At 42.3% G+C, this 21,798-nt stretch overlaps 1 protein-coding gene across 1 annotated transcript; it reads right to left on the bottom strand.

Annotated features, from left to right (window-relative positions):
- Window positions 1-13,085: 13,085 nt before the first annotated feature.
- LOC102189948 (protein FAM156A/FAM156B-like) lies at window positions 13,086-13,502 on the bottom strand. Its single transcript, XM_005702153.1, has one exon. It carries the CDS (start codon window positions 13,500-13,502, stop codon window positions 13,086-13,088), a length of 417 nt encoding a protein of 138 aa, XP_005702210.1.
- Between the last annotated feature and the right edge of the window lie 8,296 nt (window positions 13,503-21,798).

The following is a 21,798-nucleotide window of genomic DNA, read 5'->3' on the forward strand; positions in this document are numbered from 1 at the left end:
GATAAAGCTGCAGGGGTTCCCTGGTGGCTCGGTGGTGAAGAATCTGCCTGCCAATGCAGGAGACACACAGGTTTGATCCCTGATCCAGGAAGATCTAACATGCTGAGGAGCAACTAATCCCATGCCCCACAACCATTGAGTCTGTGCCCTGGAGCCCGGGAACCAAAACTACTGAGTCTAAGTGCTGCTACTGAGTCTAACTACTGAATCCCACACACCCTAGAGCCTGTGCTCTGCAATGAGAGAAGCCGCAGCAATGAGAAGCCAGTGTACCACAACTAGAGAGTAGTCCCTGCTCTCTGCGGCTAGAGAAAAGTCCATGCAGCAACAAAGACTCGGTACAGTCAAAACCAAATACACAAATATATTTATATAAAAAGGAGCAGCCCCAAGATGGCAGAGGAATAGGACAGGGATATCACTTTCTCCCCCAGAAATCCATCAAAAGATCATTTGAATGTTGAGCAACCTCCACAAAAACAACTTCTCAACGCTGGCAGAGGACTCCAGACACCCAGTAAGGCAGCCCAATCTCTTCAACAGCAGGTAGAACAAAATATAAAAGACAAAAACAGAGACAAAACATTTAGAGATGGAGACCCGTCCCGGGGAGGGAGTCGTGAAGGAGGAGAAGTTTCCACACCATAGGAAACCCTCTCACAGGCATGTCTGTGGGGAGTTTTGGAATCTCAGAGGCGACATAACTGGGAGGGGGAGGAAAAAAAAAAAAAACACAGAATACATGCCTAACCGCAACTGCCAGTGGAGAAGTGGCCCAGAGGCTTTTGTCTGCCACCAGCAAGCGGGGGCTGGGCAGGGAGGTGCAGGCAGCATCATCGGTTTTTAGGGTAACAACCGGGCCTGAATGCCATGAGAACGATCTGAGGGAACTAATGTGAGATAGCAACCCAAACCGTGGGATCGCCAGAGAGATTAAGAAAAAGAAAGAAAGAAAGAAACTTTCCCAAGAAAGTCACTTCACGGTGACCCCTGGTGCACTCACAGAACAAAGGATTGAATGAATACCAAAGGAGAGGAAGCCTGCTGCTGTATAGGACCCTCCCTCCCCAGGAGCAGATGAATCAAAGGGAATCTCCTGCATTGTAGGTAGATTCTTTACCAACTGTGCTATCAGAGGCCAACACTAGGGCAAACTATTATTGCATAAAATAAAATGGATGACCATGGAATTCTGAGATGAAATAATTTGGAGGTACAGTGGATGTAAACTACAGTATTCTCTGCACCAATAGGCTCACTGATATAAGAAGATATCTGTGTGTGTGTGTGTGTAAAAGATAGAGAATTTAAATGTACATAGGGATAGACTTAAAAGTGTGAAATTATGTGTAGCATGAAACCAGAATAGATGCTTTGATGTGCTATTTATCCCCAGAAACTGCAGTTCAGCTATTACTTGAATATCTTCCAGGTCACATAGATCTTTTAAATTGAAGAGTGATGTGTTCCATCCAGGAGTGTGATGTAAAGCCTGCCCTTCCAATCTTCAAGCTCTGCAGTTCTCCAAGCTATCAGATGTTGTCCTTCTTAACCATGCTTAGCTTCAGATTTGTCATCAGGATAATAGGAATAGGCATAATCCACTATATGGATACTCTGTGGTTTAAATGAGATAAAGCACATAGGCACCCTTTACATATTCAATAAATGGTAGCGCATCATTGGCTCTGCCACATGACAGTTGGATGTCACACAGATGTTCATCTCAGTGAGAAAATAACTCATAAAGGCTTATCTAGGCTGATTTTGGGGGTCACTGTTAAGACATGAAATATCACTGATGTCACATACTCCATAGTAAAATGTCAGAAAAAAACAGTGTGGAAATTACTACCATTTTCTCAAAGCTGTTCTATGGGTGAGAGTTTTCAAAGATTGTGGAGGAGTAGGAGGACATGGAGTTCATCTCTCCCACAAACATGTCAAGAATATACTACACAGAGTCAGGATGAAAGAATAAGAGAATATAGAATGCATTGCTCTTCACAAGTACATTAAGAATACATCTACAAATGGAACAGTTTTCACAGAGCATCTACTGAATGCTAGCAGAGGACCTCAGACACATAAAAGGACAAAATACACACACACACACACACACACACACACACACACAATCTGGAAGGATAAAAGAAAGGAAAAAAGAAGAGTGAAGGGACCAGCATCCCTGGGGGTGGGGAGCTGAAGGAGAGGAGGGCTCCCTACACTCAAGAAAGCACCCTCATAGTGGGGAAGATCACCAGGGACTTTGGGAGATAGGGGTATCAGAGGGGAACACAGCAGCCAATCTGTGGAAGACAAGGCAGACTAAGACCGATGCCATTGTGTGCCATAGCTTTGTGCACTCCAGGTTGAGCTGTGCGTCTGCTGGTGAAGAGGAAGGCTGGGTGCTGGAAAGTGAGGCTTGGAGAGTGGAGCCAGGGTGGGGTCAGCGGTTGGCGGTGTTCCTGGGCCTTCATCCCAGAAAAATGAAAGCTGATATCCACAGAAAAACCTGTACATTGTGGTTCATTGCAGCTTTATTTTTTCTTCATTGTTTATTATGAATTTTTTCAAGTAATTTATTTCAGTTCAGTTCAGTCACTCAGTCATGTCTGACTCTTTGAGACCCCATGAACTGCAGCACGCCAGGCCTCCCTGTTCATCACCAACTGCCAGAGTCTACACAAACCCATGTCCATTGAGTTGGTGATGTCATTCAACCATCTCATCCTCTGTAGTCCCCTTCTCCTCCTGCCCTCAATCTTTCCCAGCATCAGGGTCTTTTCAAATGAGTCAGCTCTTCACATCAGGTGGCCAAAGGATTGGAGTTTCAGCTTCAACATCAGTCCTTCCAATGAACACCCAGGACTTATCTCTTTTAGGATGGACTGGTTGGATCTCCTTGAAGTCCAAGGGACTCTCAAGAGTCTTCTCCAACACCACAGTTCGAAAGCATCAATTCTTCAGTGCTCAGCTTTCTTTATAGTCCAACTCTCACATCCATACATGACCACTGAAAAACCATAGCCTCGACTAGACGGACCTTTGTTGGCAAAGTAATGTCTCTGCTTTTTAATATGTTGTCTAGGTTGGTCATAACTTTCCTTTCAAGGAGTAAGCATCTTTTAATTTCATGGCTACAATCACCATTGGCAGTGATTTTGGAGCCCCCAAATATAAGGTCAGCCACTGTTTCCACTGTTTCCCCATCTATTTGCCATGAAGTGATGGGACCAGTTGCCATGTTCTTAGTTTTCTGAATGTTGAGCTTTAAGCCAACTTTTTCCACTCTCCTTTCACTTTCATCAAGAGGCTCTTTTAATTGGAGGCTAATTACTTTACAATATTGTGGTGGTTTTCACCATACATTGACATGAATCAGCCACAGGTGTACATGTGTCCTCCCATCCTGAAATCCCCTCCCAACTCCTCCCCCACCCCATCCCTTTGGATTGTCCAAGAGCACCAGTCTTGAGTGCCCTGCTTCATACATCAAACTTGCGCTGGTCATCTATTTTACATATGGTAATATAAGTTTCAATGCTATTCTCTCATATCGTCTCACCCTTGCCTTCTCCCAGATAGTCCAAAACTCTGTTCTTTATATCTGTGTCTCTTTTGCTGTCTTGCATATAGGGTCATCATTACCGTCTTTCTAAATTCCATGTATATGCATTAATATGCTGTATTGGTGTTTCTCTTTCTGACTTGCTTCATTCTGTATAATAGGCTCCAGTTTTATCCACCTCATTAGAACTGACTCAAATGCATTCTTTATTATAGCTGAGTAATATTCCATTGTGTATATGTACCACAACTTCCTTATCTATTCATCTGCCAATGGACATCTAGATTGTTTGCATGTCTTAGCTATTGTAAACAGTGCTGAAATGAACATTGGGGTATATCTGTCTCTTTCAATTCTGGTTTCCATGGTGTGTTTGCCTAGCAGTGGGATTACTGTGTCATATGGCAGTTCTATTTCCACTTTGTAAAAGGAATCTCCACACTGTTCACCATAGTGGCTGTACTAGTTTGTATTCCCACCAACAGTGTAAGAGGGTTCCTTTTTCTCCACACCCTCTCCAGCATTTATTGTTTGTAGACGTTTTGATGGCAACCATTCTGACCAGCGTGAGATAGTACCTCATTGTGGTTTTAATTTACATTTCTCTGATAATGAGTGATGTTGAGAATTTTTTCATGTGTTTCTTTGCCATTTGTATGTCTTCTTTGGAGAAATATCTGTTTAGTTCTTTGGCTCATTTTTTGATTGAGTCAGTTGTTTATTTTTCTGTAATTGAGCTGTATGAGCTGCCTATATATTTTGGAGATTAATTCTTTGTCAGTTGGTTCTTTTGCTATTATTTTATCCCATTCCAAAGGCTGCCATTTAACCTTACTTATAGTTTCCTTTGTTGCACAAAAGATTTTAAGTTTAATTAGGTCCCATTTGTTTCCTTTTGTTTTTATTTTCATTACTCTGGGAGTTGGGTTATAGAGGATCTTACTGTGATTTATATCAGATGGTGTTCTACCTATGCTTTCCTCTAAGAGTTTTATAGTTCCTTGTCTTACATTTAGATCTTTAATCCATTTTGAGTTTATTTTGTGTATGGTGTTAGAAAGTGTTCTAATTTCATTCATTTACAGGGGGTTGACCAATTTTCCCAGTACCATTTGTTAAAGAGATTGTCTTTTCTCCATTGTATGTTTTTGCCTCCTTTGTCAAAGATAAGGTGTCCATAGGTGCACAGATTTATCTCTGGGCTTTCTATTTTGTTCCATTGATCTATATTTCTGTCTTTGTGCCAGTACCATACTGTCTGGATGACTATAATTTTGTAGTATAGTCTGAGCCAGGCAGGTTGATTCTTCCAGTTCCATTCTTCTTTTTCAAAATTGTTTTGGCTATTCAAGGTTTTTGCTGGTTCCATGCAAACTGTGAAATTATTTGTTCTCATTCGGTGAAAAATACAGTTGGTAGCATGATAGGGACTGCACTGAACCTATAGATGGTTTTGGGTACTATACTTATTTTCACTATATTGATTCTTCCAACCCACAAACATGGTATATTTCTCTAATTGTGTCATTTTGATTTCTTTCATCAGTGTTTTATAGTTATATACATATAGATCTTTTGTTTCTTTAGGTAAATTTAACTCCCCAGGTCAGTATGTGTCCAACATGCTACTGGAGATCAGTGGAGAAATAACTCGAGAAAGAAAGAAGGGATGGAGCCAAGGCAAAAACAATACCCAGCTGTGGATGTGACTGGTGACACAAACAAAGTCTGATGCTGTAAAGAGCAATATTGCATAGGAACCTGGAATGTCAGGTCCATGAATCAAGGCAAATTGGAAGTGGTCAAACAAGAGATGGCAAGAGTGAACGTCGACATGCTAGGAATCAGCAAACTAAAATGGAATGGAATGGGTGAATTTAAATCAGATGACCATTATATCTACTACTGTGGGCAGGAATCCCTCAGAAGAAATGGAGTAGCCATTATGGTCAGCAAAAGAGTTCGAAATGCAGTACTTGCATGCAATCTCAAAAACGACAGAATGATCTCTGTTCGTTTCCAAGGGAAACCATTCAATATCACCGTAATCCAAGTCTGTGCCCCAACCAGTAATGCTGAAGAAGCAGAAGTTGAACGGTTCCATGAAGACCTACAAGACCTCGTAGAACTAACACCCAAAAAAGATGTCCTCTTCATTATAGGGGACTGGAATGCAAAAGTAGGAAGTCAAGAAACACTTGGAGTAACAGGAAAACTTGGCCTTGGAATGTGGAATGAAGCAGCACAAAGACTAATAGAGTTTTGCCAAGAAAATGCACTGGTTACAGCAAACACCCTCTTCCAACAACACAAGAGAAGACTCTACACATGGACATCACCAGATGGTCAAAACCGAAATCAGATTGATTATATTCTTTGCAGCCAAAGATGGAGAAGCTCTATAAAGTCAGCAAAAAGAAGACCAGGAGCTGACTGTGGCTCAGATCATGAACTCCTTATTGCCAAATTCAGACTTAAATTAAAGAAAGTAGGGAAAACTGCTAGACCATTTAGGTATGACCTAAGTCAAATCCTTCATGATTATACAGTGGAAGTGAGAAATAGATTCAAGAGCCTAGATCTGATAGATAGAGTGCCTGATGAACTATGCAATGAGGTTTGTGACATTGTACAGGAGACAGGGATCAAGACCATCCCCATGGAAAAGAAATGCAAACAAGCCAAATGGCTGTCTGAGGAGGCCTTACAAATAGCTGTGAAAAGAAGAGAGGCGAAAAGCAAAGAAGAAAAGGAAAGATATAAGCATCTGAATGCAGAGTTCTAAAGAATAGCAAGAAGAGATAAGAAAGCCTTCCTCAGTGATCAGTGCAAAGAAATAGAGGAAAACAACAGAATGGGAAAGACTAGAGATCTCTTCAAGAAAATTAGAGATACCAAGGGGACATTTCATGCAAAGATGGGCTCGATAAAGGACAGAAATGGTATGGACCTAACAGAAGCAGAAGATATTAAGAAGAGTTGGCAAGAATACACAGAAAAACTGTGCAAAAAAGATCTTCACGACCCAGACAATCACAATGGTGTGATCATTCATCTATAGCCAGACATCCTGGAATGTGAAGTCAAGTGGGCCTTAGAAAGCATCGCTACAAGCAAAGCTAGTGGAGGTGACAGAATTCCAGTTGAGCTATTTCAAATCCTGAAAGCTGATGTTGTGAAAGTGCTGCACTCAATATGCCAGCAAATTTGGAAAACTCAGCAGTGGCCATAGGACTGGAAAAGGTCCATTTTCATTCCAATCCCAAAGAAAGGCAATGCCAAAGAATGCTCAAACTACCACACTCATCTCACATGCTAGTAAAGTAATGCTCAAAATTCTCCAAGCCAGGCTTCAGCAATACATGAAACGTGATATTCCAGATGTACAAGCTGGTTTTAGAGAAGGCAGAGGAGCCAGAGATCAAATTGCCAACATCTGCTGGATCATGGAAAAAGCAAGAGAGTTCCAGAAAAGTATCTATTTCTGCTTTATTGACTATGCCAAAGCCTTTGACTGTGTGGATCACAATAAACTGTGGAAAATTCTGAAAGAGATGGGAATACCAGACCACCTGGCCTGCCTGTTGAGAAATCTGTATGCAGGTGAAAGTGAAAGAAGAGAGTGAAAAAGTTGGCTTAAAGCTCAACATTCAGAAAACGAAGATCATGGCATCCAGTCCCATCACTTCATGGGAAATAGATGGGGAAACAGTGGAAACAGTATCAGACTTTATTTTTTGGGGCTCCAAAATCACTGCAGATGGTGACTGCAGCCATGAAATTAAAAGACGCTTACTCCTTGGAAGAAAAGTTATGAGCAACCTAGATAGTATGTTCAAAAGCAGAGACATTACTTTGCTGACTATGGTCTGTCTAGTCAAGGCTATGGTTTTTCCTGTGGTCATGTATGGATGTGAGAATTGGACTGTGAAGAAGGCTGAGCGCCAAAGAATTGATGCTTTTGAACTGTGGTGTTGGAGAAGACTCTTGAGAGTCCCTTGGACTGCAAGGAGATCCAACCAGTCCATTCTGAAGGAGATCAGCCCTGGGATTTCTTTGGAAGAAATGGTGCTGAAGCTGAAACTCCAGTATTTTGGCCACCTCATGCGAAGAGTTGACTCATTGGAAAAGACTCTGATGCTGGGAGGGATTGGGGGCAGGAGGAGAAGGGGACGACAGAGGATGAGATGGCTGGATGGCATCACTGACTCGATGGACATGAGTCTGAGTGAACTCTGGGGGTTGGTGATGGACAGGGAGGCCTGGCGTGCTGTGATTCACGGGGTCACAAAGAGTCAGACATGACTGAGCGACTGATCTGAACTGAACTGATAATCCTGTTACCATTTACTATGTTGTTTGGGTTCATCTTTATAAACCTTTACTGTGTGTTTCCTGTCTAGAGAAGTTCCTTTAGCATTTGTTGTAGAGCTGGTTTGGTGGTGCTGAATTCTCTCAGGTTTTGCTTATCTGTAAAGTTTTTGATTTCTCCTTCATATGGAATGAGATCCTTGCTGAGTAGAGTAATCTTGGTTTTACGTTTTTCTCCTTCATCACTTTAAGTATATTCTGCCATTCCCTCCTGGCCTGAAGAGTTTCTATTGAAAAAATCAGCTGTTATCCTTATGGGGATCCCCTTGTGTGATATTTGTTGTTTTTCCCTTGCTTCTTTTACTATTTGCTCTTTGTGTTTGATCTTTGTAGTTTGATTAATATGTGTCTTGTTTGATTTGCCTTGCATTTATCCTGTTTAGGACTCTCCAGATTTCTTGGACTTGGGTGATTATTTCCTTCCCCCTATTAGGAAAGTTTTCAACTATTATCTCCTCAAGTGTTTTCTCATGCTCTTTCTTTTTGTCTTCTTCTGGGACACCAGTGAGTCGAATGTTGGGGTGTTTAACATTGTCCCAGAGGTCTCTGAGGTAGTCTTCATTTCTTTAATTTTTTTTTAACTTTTTTCCTCTCTGCTTCAGTTATTTTCAGCATTCTACCTTCCACCTCACTTATCACTTCTTCTGCCTCAGTTATTCTACTGTTGGTTATATCCAGAGTGCTTTTGATCTCAGTTATTGTATTATCCATTACTGACTGATTCTCTTTCTCAATCCTTGTCTCTAGTCTATTTATCTGTAATTTCATATTGTTTTCAAGATTTTGGGTCATCTTTACTATCATTGTTGTGAATTCTTTTCAGGTAGACTCCTTATTTCCTACTCTTTGATTTGGTGGGTTTTTTTCATGGTCCTTCACCTGCTGAATATTTCTCTGCCTTTTCATTTTGTTTTGATTGCTGTGTCTGCAGTGCCCTTTCTGCAGGCTGGAACTTCGTGGTTCCTCTTAATTGTGGAGTCTGCTCCCTGTGGGTGGGGCTGGACTAATGGCTTGTCAAGGTTTCCTGGGTGGAGGACTTATGTCTGTGTTCTGGTGGGTGGATCTGGATCTCTCTGGAATGCAATGAACTGTCCAGTGCTGAGTTTATGGGTTTGACATGGCTTCTGTGCATCCCATCTTTTAATGTTCAGGATTGTGTTCCTGTTTTGCTGGAAAATTAGCTTGGTGTGTCTTTCACTGGATCTTGATGGCCCTTGAATGGAGGTTTTTTTCAGTGTTGGTGTGGAGACTTTTGGGGTGAATTCTTGTCTATTAATGTTCCCTGGAATCATGAGTTCTCTGATATTCTAGTTTTGTAATTATGCCCTCTGCCTCTCCCTTTTGGTCCTTTTCTTACAGTAGGCTCAAGACTTCTCCATCCATACAGCATAGAAGATAAAACCCTTAGGTTATTGGTGAAACAGTTCTCCACAGCCAGGAATACCCAGAGAGATTCACAGAGTTATCTATAGAAGAGAAGAGGGAGAAGGGAGATAGAGGTGACCAGGAGGAGAAAAGGGGAGTCAAAAGGAGAGAGAGCAATCTAGCTAGCAATCAAATCCGTAAGTGAAAATGGATATTGAAGATTAGATTCTTAGAGGTACAAAATTGATAACAAGTATCAAAAATTAAAGTACTCTTTAATTTTTTACTCAAGTACTCTTGCCTGGAACATCCCATGGACGGAGGAGCCTGGTGGGCTGCAGTCCATGAGGTCGCTAAGAGTCAGACACGACTGAGCGGCTTCACTTTCACTTTTCACTTTGATGCGTTGGAGAAGGAAATGGCAACCCACTCCAGTGTTCTTGCCTGGAGAATCCCAGGGATGGGGGAGCCTGGTGGGCTGCCATCTATGCGGTCGCACAGGGTTGGACACGACTGAAGTGACTTAGCAGCAGCAGTAGCAAACATTAAAAGCCTAAAATAGAGGTTAGACTCTCAAAAATACAATATAAAAAATACAAAACAAAATCAATCACAAAAATTAAAAACAGATATATATATATATATAATTTGTTTAAAAAAATAGGGTTCTTTTTGAAAGCTAATGGTAGGCTATAAAAACGAAAGTTAAAGGAGCAATAACTAAATTTTTTTAATTAAAAAATGATAATAGTAAAAATATATATAGGAATTTCTCTGGAGCTGTTGTGGGCAATGTTGGTGTCAGTTCAGTGTCAGATAGTCCCTTGTTATGGTTTGTACTTGTTCTTGAAGTCTATAGGTGCACCTAAAATGCACAGTCTTCAGTATTAAGTACAGGATTTTAATCTGGTGCACCTGTCACTTCCAGTGTGATTCCCCCTTCTTTGTTTATTTTGGCTATTTCTGTTTGCAAGTCTCTTCAGTGTCTAATTTCTGCCCTGACATAGCGGGTGAAAGTGCCCACTTATTTAGGCTCATTAGTTCAGTTGTGATGTGGAGAGTGAGGGACACTGCAAACAAATACCGCTGGCATGTGTGGGGAGTGCTCGCAGTAGACGGACCACACTAGGCTTGCCACAGCCCAAGGTGGCATGTACTTCTCAAATCTACATTGCTCAGTCTCCAGGGTACTCTGCAGGGGCACTGTCCCAAGTGAACCCTGCTATTCATGCAGTTCCCAGGACTAAGCCACTCAGGTTCTCGGGTGTTCTGCAGGGGCACAGACACAGATGGCCTGGGTGGTTGGTGCTCTTCCCAGCTCTGAGCAGCTCAGGTGACCGAGTGCTTGATGAGTGCACCCTCCCAGTGGGCCGTGCATCTTATTCACCTGCCCTGTCCAAGCCACTTTGTTTCCCAGGTGTGCTGCAAGAGCACAGTCCCAGGCATGCTGTGTGTCTCCTCTGAACAGCTTATCTCAGGATGTGACACTCCTGGAAGATGTCAACCATTCAGGATCCCAGGAAGATGTGGTTAGCAACTGGGAATCTGCTCACACTTTGGTGGAAGATGTGAATTCTTAGGTCAAGATTGCAGCAGCCCCTACTTTCTGGCTCTGGTATTTGCAGGCCGGCCTTTCTGCTTCTGGGGAGGGAGGGTCCTATACAGCAGCAGGCTTCCTCTCCTTTGGTATTCATTCAATCCTTTGTTCTGTGAGTGCACCAGGGGTCACCGTGAAGTGACTTTCTTGGGAAAGTTTCTTTCTTTCTTTCTTTTTCTTAATCTCTCTGGCGATCCCACGGTTTGGGTTGCTATCTCACATTAGTTCCCTCAGATCGTTCTCATGGCATTCAGGCCCGGTTGTTACCCTAAAAACCGATGATGCTGCCTGCACCTCCCTGCCCAGCCCCCGCTTGCTGGTGGCAGACAAAAGCCTCTGGGCCACTTCTCCACTGGCAGTTGCGGTTAGGCATGTATTCTGTGTTTTTTTTTTTTTCCTCCCCCTCCCAGTTATGTCGCCTCTGAGATTCCAAAACTCCCCACAGACATGCCTGTGAGAGGGTTTCCTATGGTGTGGAAACTTCTCCTCCTTCACGACTCCCTCCCCGGGACGGGTCTCCATCTCTAAATGTTTTGTCTCTGTTTTTGTCTTTTATATTTTGTTCTACCTGCTGTTGAAGAGATTGGGCTGCCTTACTGGGTGTCTGGAGTCCTCTGCCAGCGTTGAGAAGTTGTTTTGTGGAGGTTGCTCAACATTCAAATGATCTTTTGATGGATTTCTGGGGGAGAAAGTGATATCCCTGTCCTATTCCTCTGCCATCTTGGGGCTGCTCCTTTTTATATAAATATATTTGTGTATTTGGTTTTGACTGTACCGAGTCTTTGTTGCTGCATGGACTTTTCTCTAGCCGCAGAGAGCAGGGACTACTCTCTAGTTGTGGTACACTGGCTTCTCATTGCTGCGGCTTCTCTCATTGCAGAGCACAGGCTCTAGGGTGTGTGGGATTCAGTAGTTAGACTCAGTAGCAGCACTTAGACTCAGTAGTTTTGGTTCCCGGGCTCCAGGGCACAGACTCAATGGTTGTGGGGCATGGGATTAGTTGCTCCTCAGCATGTTAGATCTTCCTGGATCAGGGATCAAACCTGTGTGTCTCCTGCATTGGCAGGCAGATTCTTCACCACCGAGCCACCAGGGAACCCCTGCAGCTTTATCTGTAATAGAAAATATTTGGAAACCAAAATGTCCACCAACACGTGTATGGCTAAAGGAACTATGGCACATCCATACCACAGACTACTACACAGGAGTAGAAAGGAGTGGACTTTTGACACACACAGCTTGTATGTACCTCAAGGGCATTATGCTGACTGGAAGAATTCCACCTGAAAGGTCACATAGTGCATGACTCCTTTTTACATAATCGTCTCAATGGAGAACAGTATAATGGTTGCCCAAACTTAGGGATGGTGCCAGGGAGGGTAGTGGGTATGACTATAAAGGGATAACAGGAGGAAGATCTTTGTGGTGATGGAACAGTTTTGCATCTTGATTACAGCAGTGGCTACACAAGCCCACACATATGAAAAAAATGACATAGAACCATACACATGCTTTGTACCAGTGCCAGTTTACTGGTATTGATGTGGTATTATAGTAATGCAAGATATAACTATCTTGGGGGATATATGAGCTATTAAGCATCTTGAAGGGAGACTCTGTGAAGGGTGCCTGGGACCCTCCTGCACTATCTTTGCAACTTCCTGGGCATCCATGATTTAAAAAATGTTAAAATAAACAGAAACAAAAAAGCAACAGCCACACACACCCACACACATATCCCATCAGATCTAGTGCTTCTTCTGGGATTCAACCAATAAAATTGACAGAAAGCATTTAAAAAAACAAGCCAGAAACAACATCACATAGATGTTTTATGCATCATTGGTGACGAGGTAAGGGCGGAAAGGAAACCCAAGGAGGACAAGTGATGGCTTGCACCATGGGGACAGTATTATGCAGAGTACAGAACCATTGTTATCTAGTTGCCCTTGCCATGGAGGAACTCCTCCCAGCATGCCCTAAGGTGGCCCTAAAATTACTAGAGGAAAGATTGCTACATTCCTGGAGCTGGATTGGATCACAAGCTGATAAGATTCCTCATCACAAGGCTGGATCCTGTTCTTCCCCCGACCATGTTCCCAAAAGGATTTTGCCCAAGGGGTTGGCAGTGTTGGCTTTCCTGACCCCCTCTATTCTGGATCTAAGATGAAAGTTTTAGATTTAGTCTTTCCATTCTTTTAGGAGCATTCTTTTCTGAAACATTCTTTTGTTTTTCTGCTGCCTCTGTTTTGGGCTCTTCTCTTTTTCCTGTACCCGTTCTTGTAGAAGAGGGGGTTGGGTGGAGCCAGAGTTGAGCATCAAGTTACTAAGTTCTTGTATTAGTTCATCCCAGGAGGAAGAATGAGAGGTTGCTTTTCTCCCCGTTGAGATTCCAGAAGTGTTCCCCATATATCTCTGGCAGTAGCAGCATTCACATTTGAATCTCTTCTGATCTATATCACACGAAGAAGAGGTTTTTGCTTTTCTGTCAGTCTGATAAGGTGCCATGGGCTTGACATATCTCCGTTTGGTGTGTTCCACTAACTTCTTTTTATTCTGAGGTAACCAGGAATTTCCCCATTGTTGTTCTTCTTCCATCCTGTCAAAGGAAAACACACACACACACACACACACACACACACACACACACACATGTTAGAAACATAAGGAGAATATTTAAAACATGGCTTGTTATGTATCACCTGCTAACACACCATACACACATTTCAGAAAGAGTCCCTGACGATTTCAGCAACTGAAATCTGTGTTTCTAATGTATTTGTTTGGTCATGTCTTTTAGTGGGCACCAATATAAACGATTTAGTCTGAAAAATTAGGATATTGGTTTTAAACCAAATTGCTTCCTAACTGAATTACACATGCCACAAGAAACCTCAGAATCGCATTTCTCTAAGTGGAGAGTACAGATCACAGTTTCTTTTCTTTTCTTTTCTTTTTTTTCTCTTGAAATCATTTAGCTCTTCTCTTTTATTCTGTTAATATAGTGAACTACATTGATTGATTTTTGTGATAAGAACACTTAGCATAAGATGTATACTCTTAGCAAACTTTTAAGTATGCAGTACAGTATGGTTACCAATAGACACAGTTTTTTTTTTTTTTAATGTACAAATACCCTTATCTGAAGTACCACTACACAAAACAGCCCGCTCTTTATCCTTCCCCCCCCCAATTTAATTGAGGCATAATTGACAAAGCAAAAATGTATGTTTTTAAGATGCACAACGTGATGATTTGATATACATATACATTGTGTTATGATTACATATCAAAATATATCTTCTTGATTAAACATTATAGTATGGATTCACGTTCACATATGAAAGATGTTTTCTGTGATTTCTTTGCTTCCTTCACATTGCTTATGTGGAATTTGTACTGTCAAGATTCAAATTATTGGCTCTCGATGGCAATTGTTATGTATCTTCTTGTTTGAGCTTATTTCCATATTTGAACCTGTACATAGCATATTGCTCCCTGGTAATACCAGGGCTTTCCTGGTAGCTCAGCTGGTAAAGAATCTGCCTGTGATGCAGGAGATCCCAGTTCAATTCCTGGGTGGGGAAGATCTGCTGGAGAAGGGATAGGTTACCCACTCCAGTATTCTTGGGCTTCTCCAGGAGCTCAGCTGGTAAAGAAGCTGCCTGCAATGAGGGAGGCCTGGGTTCGATCCCTGGGTTGGGAAGATCCCCTGGAGAAGGGAAAGTTTACCCACCACAGTATATTCTGCTCTGGAGACTTCCACGAACTCTTTAGTCTATGGGGTCGCCAAGAGTCTGGCATGACTGTGCGACTTTCACTCACTCACTCACTCACAGTATATTGCACACTCCATCTCTGCAGGGGTGAATAGCCCTGTGGCTTCATGGGTGCTGGATTCCTTGACTTAACTTTATGGTTACACAACCAGCAGTCTGACTAAACAGAATAGTCTTTTGTCATTCCTTTTATTATTGTAGGAATTGCTTCCATGTCTTCTGGAATCAAATATTTCTGGAGGCATCTTAGGAAAACATGCTACAGATTGCATTTGTAAAAACGAGTTTAAAAATACATTTTCTTTCTGCTGAATCCAAGGAAAAAGAAATTCTTCCAAAAGTTCGAGACCTTACTAGAAATATATCTCAGTGCTGATCGTTCTCTTTTCACAGAAGAAAGAAAGAAAGAAAGAAAGAAAGAAAGAAAGAAAGAAAGAAAGAAAGAAAGAAAGAAAGAAAGAAAGAAAATTCATCCATATTTACACAGTTGGTCATCACAGATTTTTTTTCCTCTAACATTTCCTTTCTGTTTGCACTCTCTATTTTAAGGAAATAAATTATCCTTATGTTCTTGTACTTCTCTCTTCAATAACTATTGTTTTCTCTAAACCCTTTAGATGTTTCCTTCTATTAGTCACTGCATTTATCTCCAGCCTTTAACCTTGGTAGCCATTTAACTATCAGCCCTGTCCCTATTTCTAATATTGATTGAATCTGTATTGGTGTGCTCTTGATCACTAGTTGCCCTAGTTCTGCACTATCCCATTTCAATTCAGGTCACTATGTTTATTTTATATAGTAAAACTTTTGAAAATCATGTCTTAAGTAGTTAGGAGAAATGGTGGAAAGCTTTTTGTCCTTGAGCGCTTCTCTTTTGAATTAACTCTTAGTAACATTTTCTTTATTTTTAATGTTACAAAGTTGTCCTGCCATTTGTCATTTTGTTTCTTTCCCTCTTGGGCACATCTTTTATCTATTTATTTATTTCTTAAATTTTTATTGGAGTATAGTTGATTTACAATGTTGTGTTATTTTCAGGTGTACAGCAAAGTGAAGCAGTCATACATGTACCTACATCTCCACTCTCTTTTAGATAATTTTCCCATATAGGTCATTACAGAGTACTGAGTAGAGTTCCCTGTGCTATACAGTAGGTCCATATTAGCTATCTATTTTATATATAGTAGTGTGCATATATCAATCCCAATCTCCCAATGTATCCCCCTCCTCCTCACCCCTTGTCCCGCCAGTAGCCATGAGTTAGTTTTCTACATCTGTGACTCTATTTCTGTTCTGTAAATAAGTTCATTTATATCATTTTTTTAGTATTCCACACACAAACAATTTCATATGACATTTGTCTTTTTCTGCCTGACTTACTTCGCTCAGTATGACAATCTGTAGGTCTATGCACGTTGCTGCAAATGGCATTATTTCATTCCATTTTATGGCTGAGTAATACTCCACTGTATATACATACCACATCTTCTTTATCCATTTGTCTGCTTCCATGTCCTGGCTATTTAGACAGCACTATGATGAACATTGGCCTGCATGTCGCTTTTTGAATTATGGCTTTCTCCGCATATATGCCCAGGAGTGCGATTGCTGGATCACACGGGGCCTCATTTCTTTATCTTTGTTTTTATTTTCATTACTCTAGGAGGTGGATTGAAAACGATCTTGCTGTGATTTATGTCAGAGAGTGTTCCACTTTTGTTTTCCTCTAAGAGTTTTATAGCATTCGGCTTTACATTTAGTTTAAATTTTAATTTTGTGCATGGTGTTAGGGAGTGTTCTCATTTCATTCATTTACGTGTAGCTGTCCAGTTTTCCAGGCACCACTTATTGAAGAGACTGTCCCTTTGCCATTATAAATTATTGCCTCCATTGACATAGATTCAGTTCAGTCACTCAGTCGTGTCTGACTCTTTGTGACCCCATGGACTGCAACACGCCGGGCTTCCCTGTCCATCATCAACTCCTGGAGCTTACTCAAACTCATGTCCATTGAGTCGGTGATGCCATCCAGCCATCTCATCCTCTGTCGTCCCCTTCTCCTCCTGCCTTCAATCTTTCCCAGCATCAGGGTCTTTTCCAGTGAGTCAATTCTTCGCATCAGGTGGCCAAAGTATGGGAGCTTCAGCTTCAGCATCAGTCCTTCCAATGAATATTCAGGACTGATTTCCTTTAGGATGGACTGGTTTGATCTCCTTGCAGTCCAAGGGACTATCACGAGTCTTCTCCAACACCACGGTTCAAAGGCATCAGTTCTTTGGCACTCAGCTTTCTTCACAGTCCAACTCTCACATCCATACATGACCACTGGAGAAACCATAGTTTTGACTAGACGGACCTTTGTTGGCCAAGTAATGTCTCTGTTTTTCAATATGCTGTCTAGGCTTGTCATAGCTTTTCTTCCAAGGAGCAAGGGTCTTTTAATTTCATGGCTGCAGTCACCATCTACAGTGATTTTGGAGCACAAGAAAATAAAGACTCTCGCTGTTTCCATTGTTTCCCCATCTATTTGCCATGAAGTCATGGGACCAGATGCCATGATGTTCGTTTTCTGAATGTTGAGTTTGAAGTCAGCTTTTTTCACTCTCCTCTTTCACTTTCATCAAGAGGCTCTTCTGCTCTGCTTTCTGCCATAAGGGTGGTGTCATCTGCATATCTGAGGTTATTGACATTTCTCCCGGCAAACTTGATTCCAGCTTGTGCTTCATCCAGCCCAGCATTTCGTATGAGGTACTCTACATATAAGTTAAACAAGAAAGGTGACAATATACAGCCTTGACGTACTCCTTTCCCAATTTGGAACCAGTGCGTTGTTCCATGTCCAGTTCTAACTGTTGCTTCTTGACCTGCATTCAGATTTCTCAGCAGGCAGGTAAGGTGATCTGGTATTCCCGTCTCTTTGAGAATGTTCTTCAGTTTGTTGTGATCCACACAGTCAAAGGCTTTGGTGTAGTCAATAAAGCAAAAGTAAATGCTTTTCTGGAACTCTCTTGCTTTTAGTATGATCCAGCAGATGTCGGCAATTTGATCTCTGGTTCCTCTGCCTTTTCTAAATCCAGCTTGAACGTCTCAAAGTTCATGGTTCACATTCTGCTGAAGGCTGGCTTGGAGGATTTTGAGCATTACTTTGCTAGCATGTGAGATGAGTGCAATTGTGTGGTAGTTTGAACAATCTTTGGCATTGCTTTTCTTTGGGACTGGAATGAAAACTGACTTCTTCCACTCCTGTGGCCACTGCTGAGTTTTCCAAATTTGCTGGCATATTGAGTGCAGCACTTTTACAGCATCAACTTTTAGGATTTAAAATAGCTCAACTGGAATTCCATCACCTCTGCTAGCTTTTTTTGTAGTGATGCTTCCTAAGGCCCACTTGACTTCACATTCCAGGATGTCTGGCTCTAGGTGAGTGGTCACACATTGTGGTTATCTGGGGCAGAAAGGTCTTTTTTTTTTGTATAGTTCTTCTGTGTATTCTTGCCAACTCTTCTTAATATCTTCTGCTTCTGTTAGGTCCATACCATTTCTGTCCTTTATTGTGCCCATCTTTGCATGAAACATTCCCTTGGTATCTCTAATTTTCTTAAAGAGATCGCTAGTCTTTCCCATTTTATTGTCTTCCTCTATTTCTTTGCATTGATCACTGAGGAAGGCTTTCTTATCTCTCCTTGCTATTCTTTGGAACTCTGCATTCAGATGAGTATGTCTTTCCTCTTCTCCTTTGCCTTTAGCTTCTCTTCTTTTCTCAGCTGTTTATAAGGCCTCATCAGACAACCGCTTTGCCTTTTTGCATTTCTTTTTCTTGGGGATGGTCTTGATCACTGCCTTCTGTACAGTGTCATGAACCTCTGTCCATAGTTCTTCAGGCACTCTGTCTATCAGATATAATCCCTTGAATCTATTTGTCACTTCCACTGTATAATTGTAAGGGATTTGATTTAGGTCCTAACTGAATGGCCTAGTGGTTTTCCCTAATTTCTTCAATTTCAGTCTGAATTTGGCAATAAGGAGTTCAAGATCTGAGTCACAGTCAGCTCCCAGTCGTGTTTTTGCTGACTGCATAGAGATTCTCCATCTTTGCCTGCAAACAATATAATCAATCTGACTTCAGTATTGACCATCTGGTGATGTCCATGTGCAGAGTCTTCTCTTGTGTTATTGGCAGATGGTGTTTGCAATGACCAGTGTGTTCTCTTGGCAAAACTCTGTTAACCTTTCTCCTGCTTCATTCTGTACTCCTTGGCGAAATTTGCCTGTTACTCCAGGTATCTCTTGACTTCCTACTTTTGCATTCCAGTCCCCTATAATGAAAAAGACATCGTTTTGGGGTGTTAGTTCTAGAAAGTCTTGTAGGTCTTCATAGAACCGTTAAACTTCAGCTTCTTCAGCATTACTGGTCAGAACAGGGCTTCCTTGGTGGCTCAGAGATTAAAGCGTCTGCCTGCAATGCGGGAGACCTGGGTTCGATCCCTGGGTCGGGAAGATCCCCTGGAGAAGGAAATGGCAACCCACTCCAGTATTCTTGCCTGGAGAATCTCACGGACGGAGGAGCCTGGTGGGCTACTGTCCACGGGGTCGCAAAGAGTCAGACACGACTGAGCGACTTCACTTTCTTTCACTTTCAATGGTCAGGACATAGACTTGCATTACTGTGGTACTGAATGGTTTGCCTTGGAAACGAACAGAGATCATTCTGTCGTTTATGAGATTGCACCCAAGTACTGAATTTTGGAGTCTTTTGTTGACTATGAGGGCTACTCCATTTCTTCTAAGGGATTCTTGTCCACAGTAGTAGATATAATGGCCATCTGTGTTAAATTCACCCTTTCCAGTCTACTTTAGTTCACTGATTCCTAAAATGTCGATGTTCACTCTTGCCATCTTCTTTGTTTGACCACTTCCAATTTACCTTGATTCATGGACCTAACGTTCCAGGTTCCTATGCAATATTGTTCCTTACAGCATTGGACTTTACTTCCATCACCAGTCATGTCCGCAGCTGGGTGTTGTTTTTGCTTTGGCTCAGCCTCTTCACTCCCTCTGGAGCTCTTTCGCCACTGTTCTCCAGTGCTATATTGGGCACCTATTGACCTGGGGAGTTCATCTTTCATCTTTTTCCTGTTTCATACTGTTCATGGGGTTCTCAAGGCAAGAATACTGAAGTGGTTTGCCATTCCCTTCTCCAGTGGACCACGTTTTGTCAGAACTCTCCACCATGACCTGTCCGTCTTGGGTGGCCCTACGCGGCATGGCTCATGGTTTCATTGAATTACACAAGGCTGTCATCCATGTGATCAGTTTGATTAGTTTTCTGTGATTGTGGTTTTCATTCTGTCTGCCCTCTGATGGATAAGGATAAGAGGCTTATGGGAGCTTCCTGATGGGAGAGACTGACTGAGGGGGAACCTGAGTCTTGTTCTGATGGGCAGGGCTATGCTCAGTAAATCTTTAATCCAATTTTCCAATGATGAGCAGGGCTGTGTTCCCTCCCTGTTGTTTGACCTGAGGCCAAACTATGGTGGAGGTAGTGAAGATAATGGCGACCTCCTTCAAAAGATCCCATGCACACACTACCGCACTCAGTGCCCTGGACCCTGCAGCAGGCCACCACTGACCCACACCTCCGCCAGAGACTCCTGGACGCTCACAGCCAAGTCTGGGTCTGTCTCTTGTGGGGTCACTGTTCCTTTCCCCTGGGTCCTGGTGCACACAAGGTTTTGTTTGTGCCCTCCAGGAGTCTGTTTTCCTAGCCCTGTGTAAGTTCTGGCGGCTCTATGGTTGGGTCAATGGCAACCTCCTCCACGAGCGCCTATGCCCTACCCAAGTCTGCTGCACCCAGAGCCTCTGCCCCTGCAGCAGGCCACTGCTGACCCATACCTCCACAGGAGACACTCAAATACTCAAAGGCAGGTCTGGCTCAGTCTCTGTGGAGTCTCCTGGTGTGCACAAGGTTTTATTTGAGCCCTCCGAGTGTTTCTGGCAGGTATGGAGTTTGTTTCTAAATGCAATTTCACCCCTCCTACCGTCTTGCTGGGGCTTTTCCTTTGCCCTTGGACGTGAGGTATACTCTTTTTTTGCTGAGATCCAACATTCTCCTGTCGACGGCTGTTCAGTGGCGATTGTAATTTTGGAAAAAATGTGTTTGAGATTCATCTGTGGGGCTGCGCTTTCCCAGCAGGCGGCAGCCGAAGAGGATGAAGGCGTGGTATGCTTTCAAAGTCCAGGTGTTAGGTTAGATGTCATAGATTAGGTGACCATAGGTGCGTGAGTTCATGTCTGAACTTTCTATCCTGTTCCATTGATCTACACTTCTGTTTTTGTGCCAGTACCATAGTGTTTTGATTACTGTAGCTTTGTCATATAGTCTGAAGTCAGGGCGCCTGATTCCTCCAACTCCGTTTTTCTTTCCCAAGATCGCTTTGGCTATTTGAGGTCTTTTGTGTATCCATACCTATTTCAAAAATTTTTATTCTAATTCTGTGAAAAATGCCACTTGTAGTTTGACAGGAATCCTTTAGATGGTAGAGTCATTTTCACAATATTGATTTTTCCAATGCAGAAACATGTTATATCTCTCCATATGTTTGTGTCATCTTTGATTTCTTTCATCAGAATCTTGTCATTTACTAAGAACAGGTTTTTGCTTCCTTGCTGCTGCTAAGTCACTTCAGTCGTGTCCGACTCTGTGCGACCCCATAGATGGCAGCCCACCAGGCTCTGCCGTCCCTGGGATTCTCCAGGCAAGGACACTGGAGTGGGTTGCCATTTCCTTCTCCAATGCATGAAAGTGAAAAGTGAAAGTGAAGTCGCTCAGTCATGTCCTGCTCTTCGCGACCGCATGGACTGCAGCCCACCAGGCTCCCCCGTCCATGGGATTTTCCAGGCAAGAGTACTGGAGTGGGGTGCCATTGCCTTTTGCTTCCTTAGGTAGGTTTATTCCTAGGTATTTTTATTCTTTTTGATATGATGGTAAATGGGATTGTTTCCTTAGTTTCTCTTTCTGATCTTTTGCTATTAGTGTATAGTAATGCAAGGGATTTCTGTGTATTAATTTTGTATCTTGCAACTTTACCAAATTCGTCAATGAGCTCTAGTAGTTT

Source organism: Capra hircus, assembly GCF_001704415.2.
Source record: "Capra hircus breed San Clemente chromosome X unlocalized genomic scaffold, ASM170441v1, whole genome shotgun sequence".
In the NCBI taxonomy this organism is placed as follows: Eukaryota; Metazoa; Chordata; class Mammalia; order Artiodactyla; family Bovidae; genus Capra; species Capra hircus.

Bases quoted from the DNA above. Each gene is read 5' to 3' on its own strand.
- LOC102189948 (XM_005702153.1), bottom strand. From the start codon at position 13,502: ATGGAAGAAGAACAACAATGGGGAAATTCCTGGTTACCTCAGAATAAA.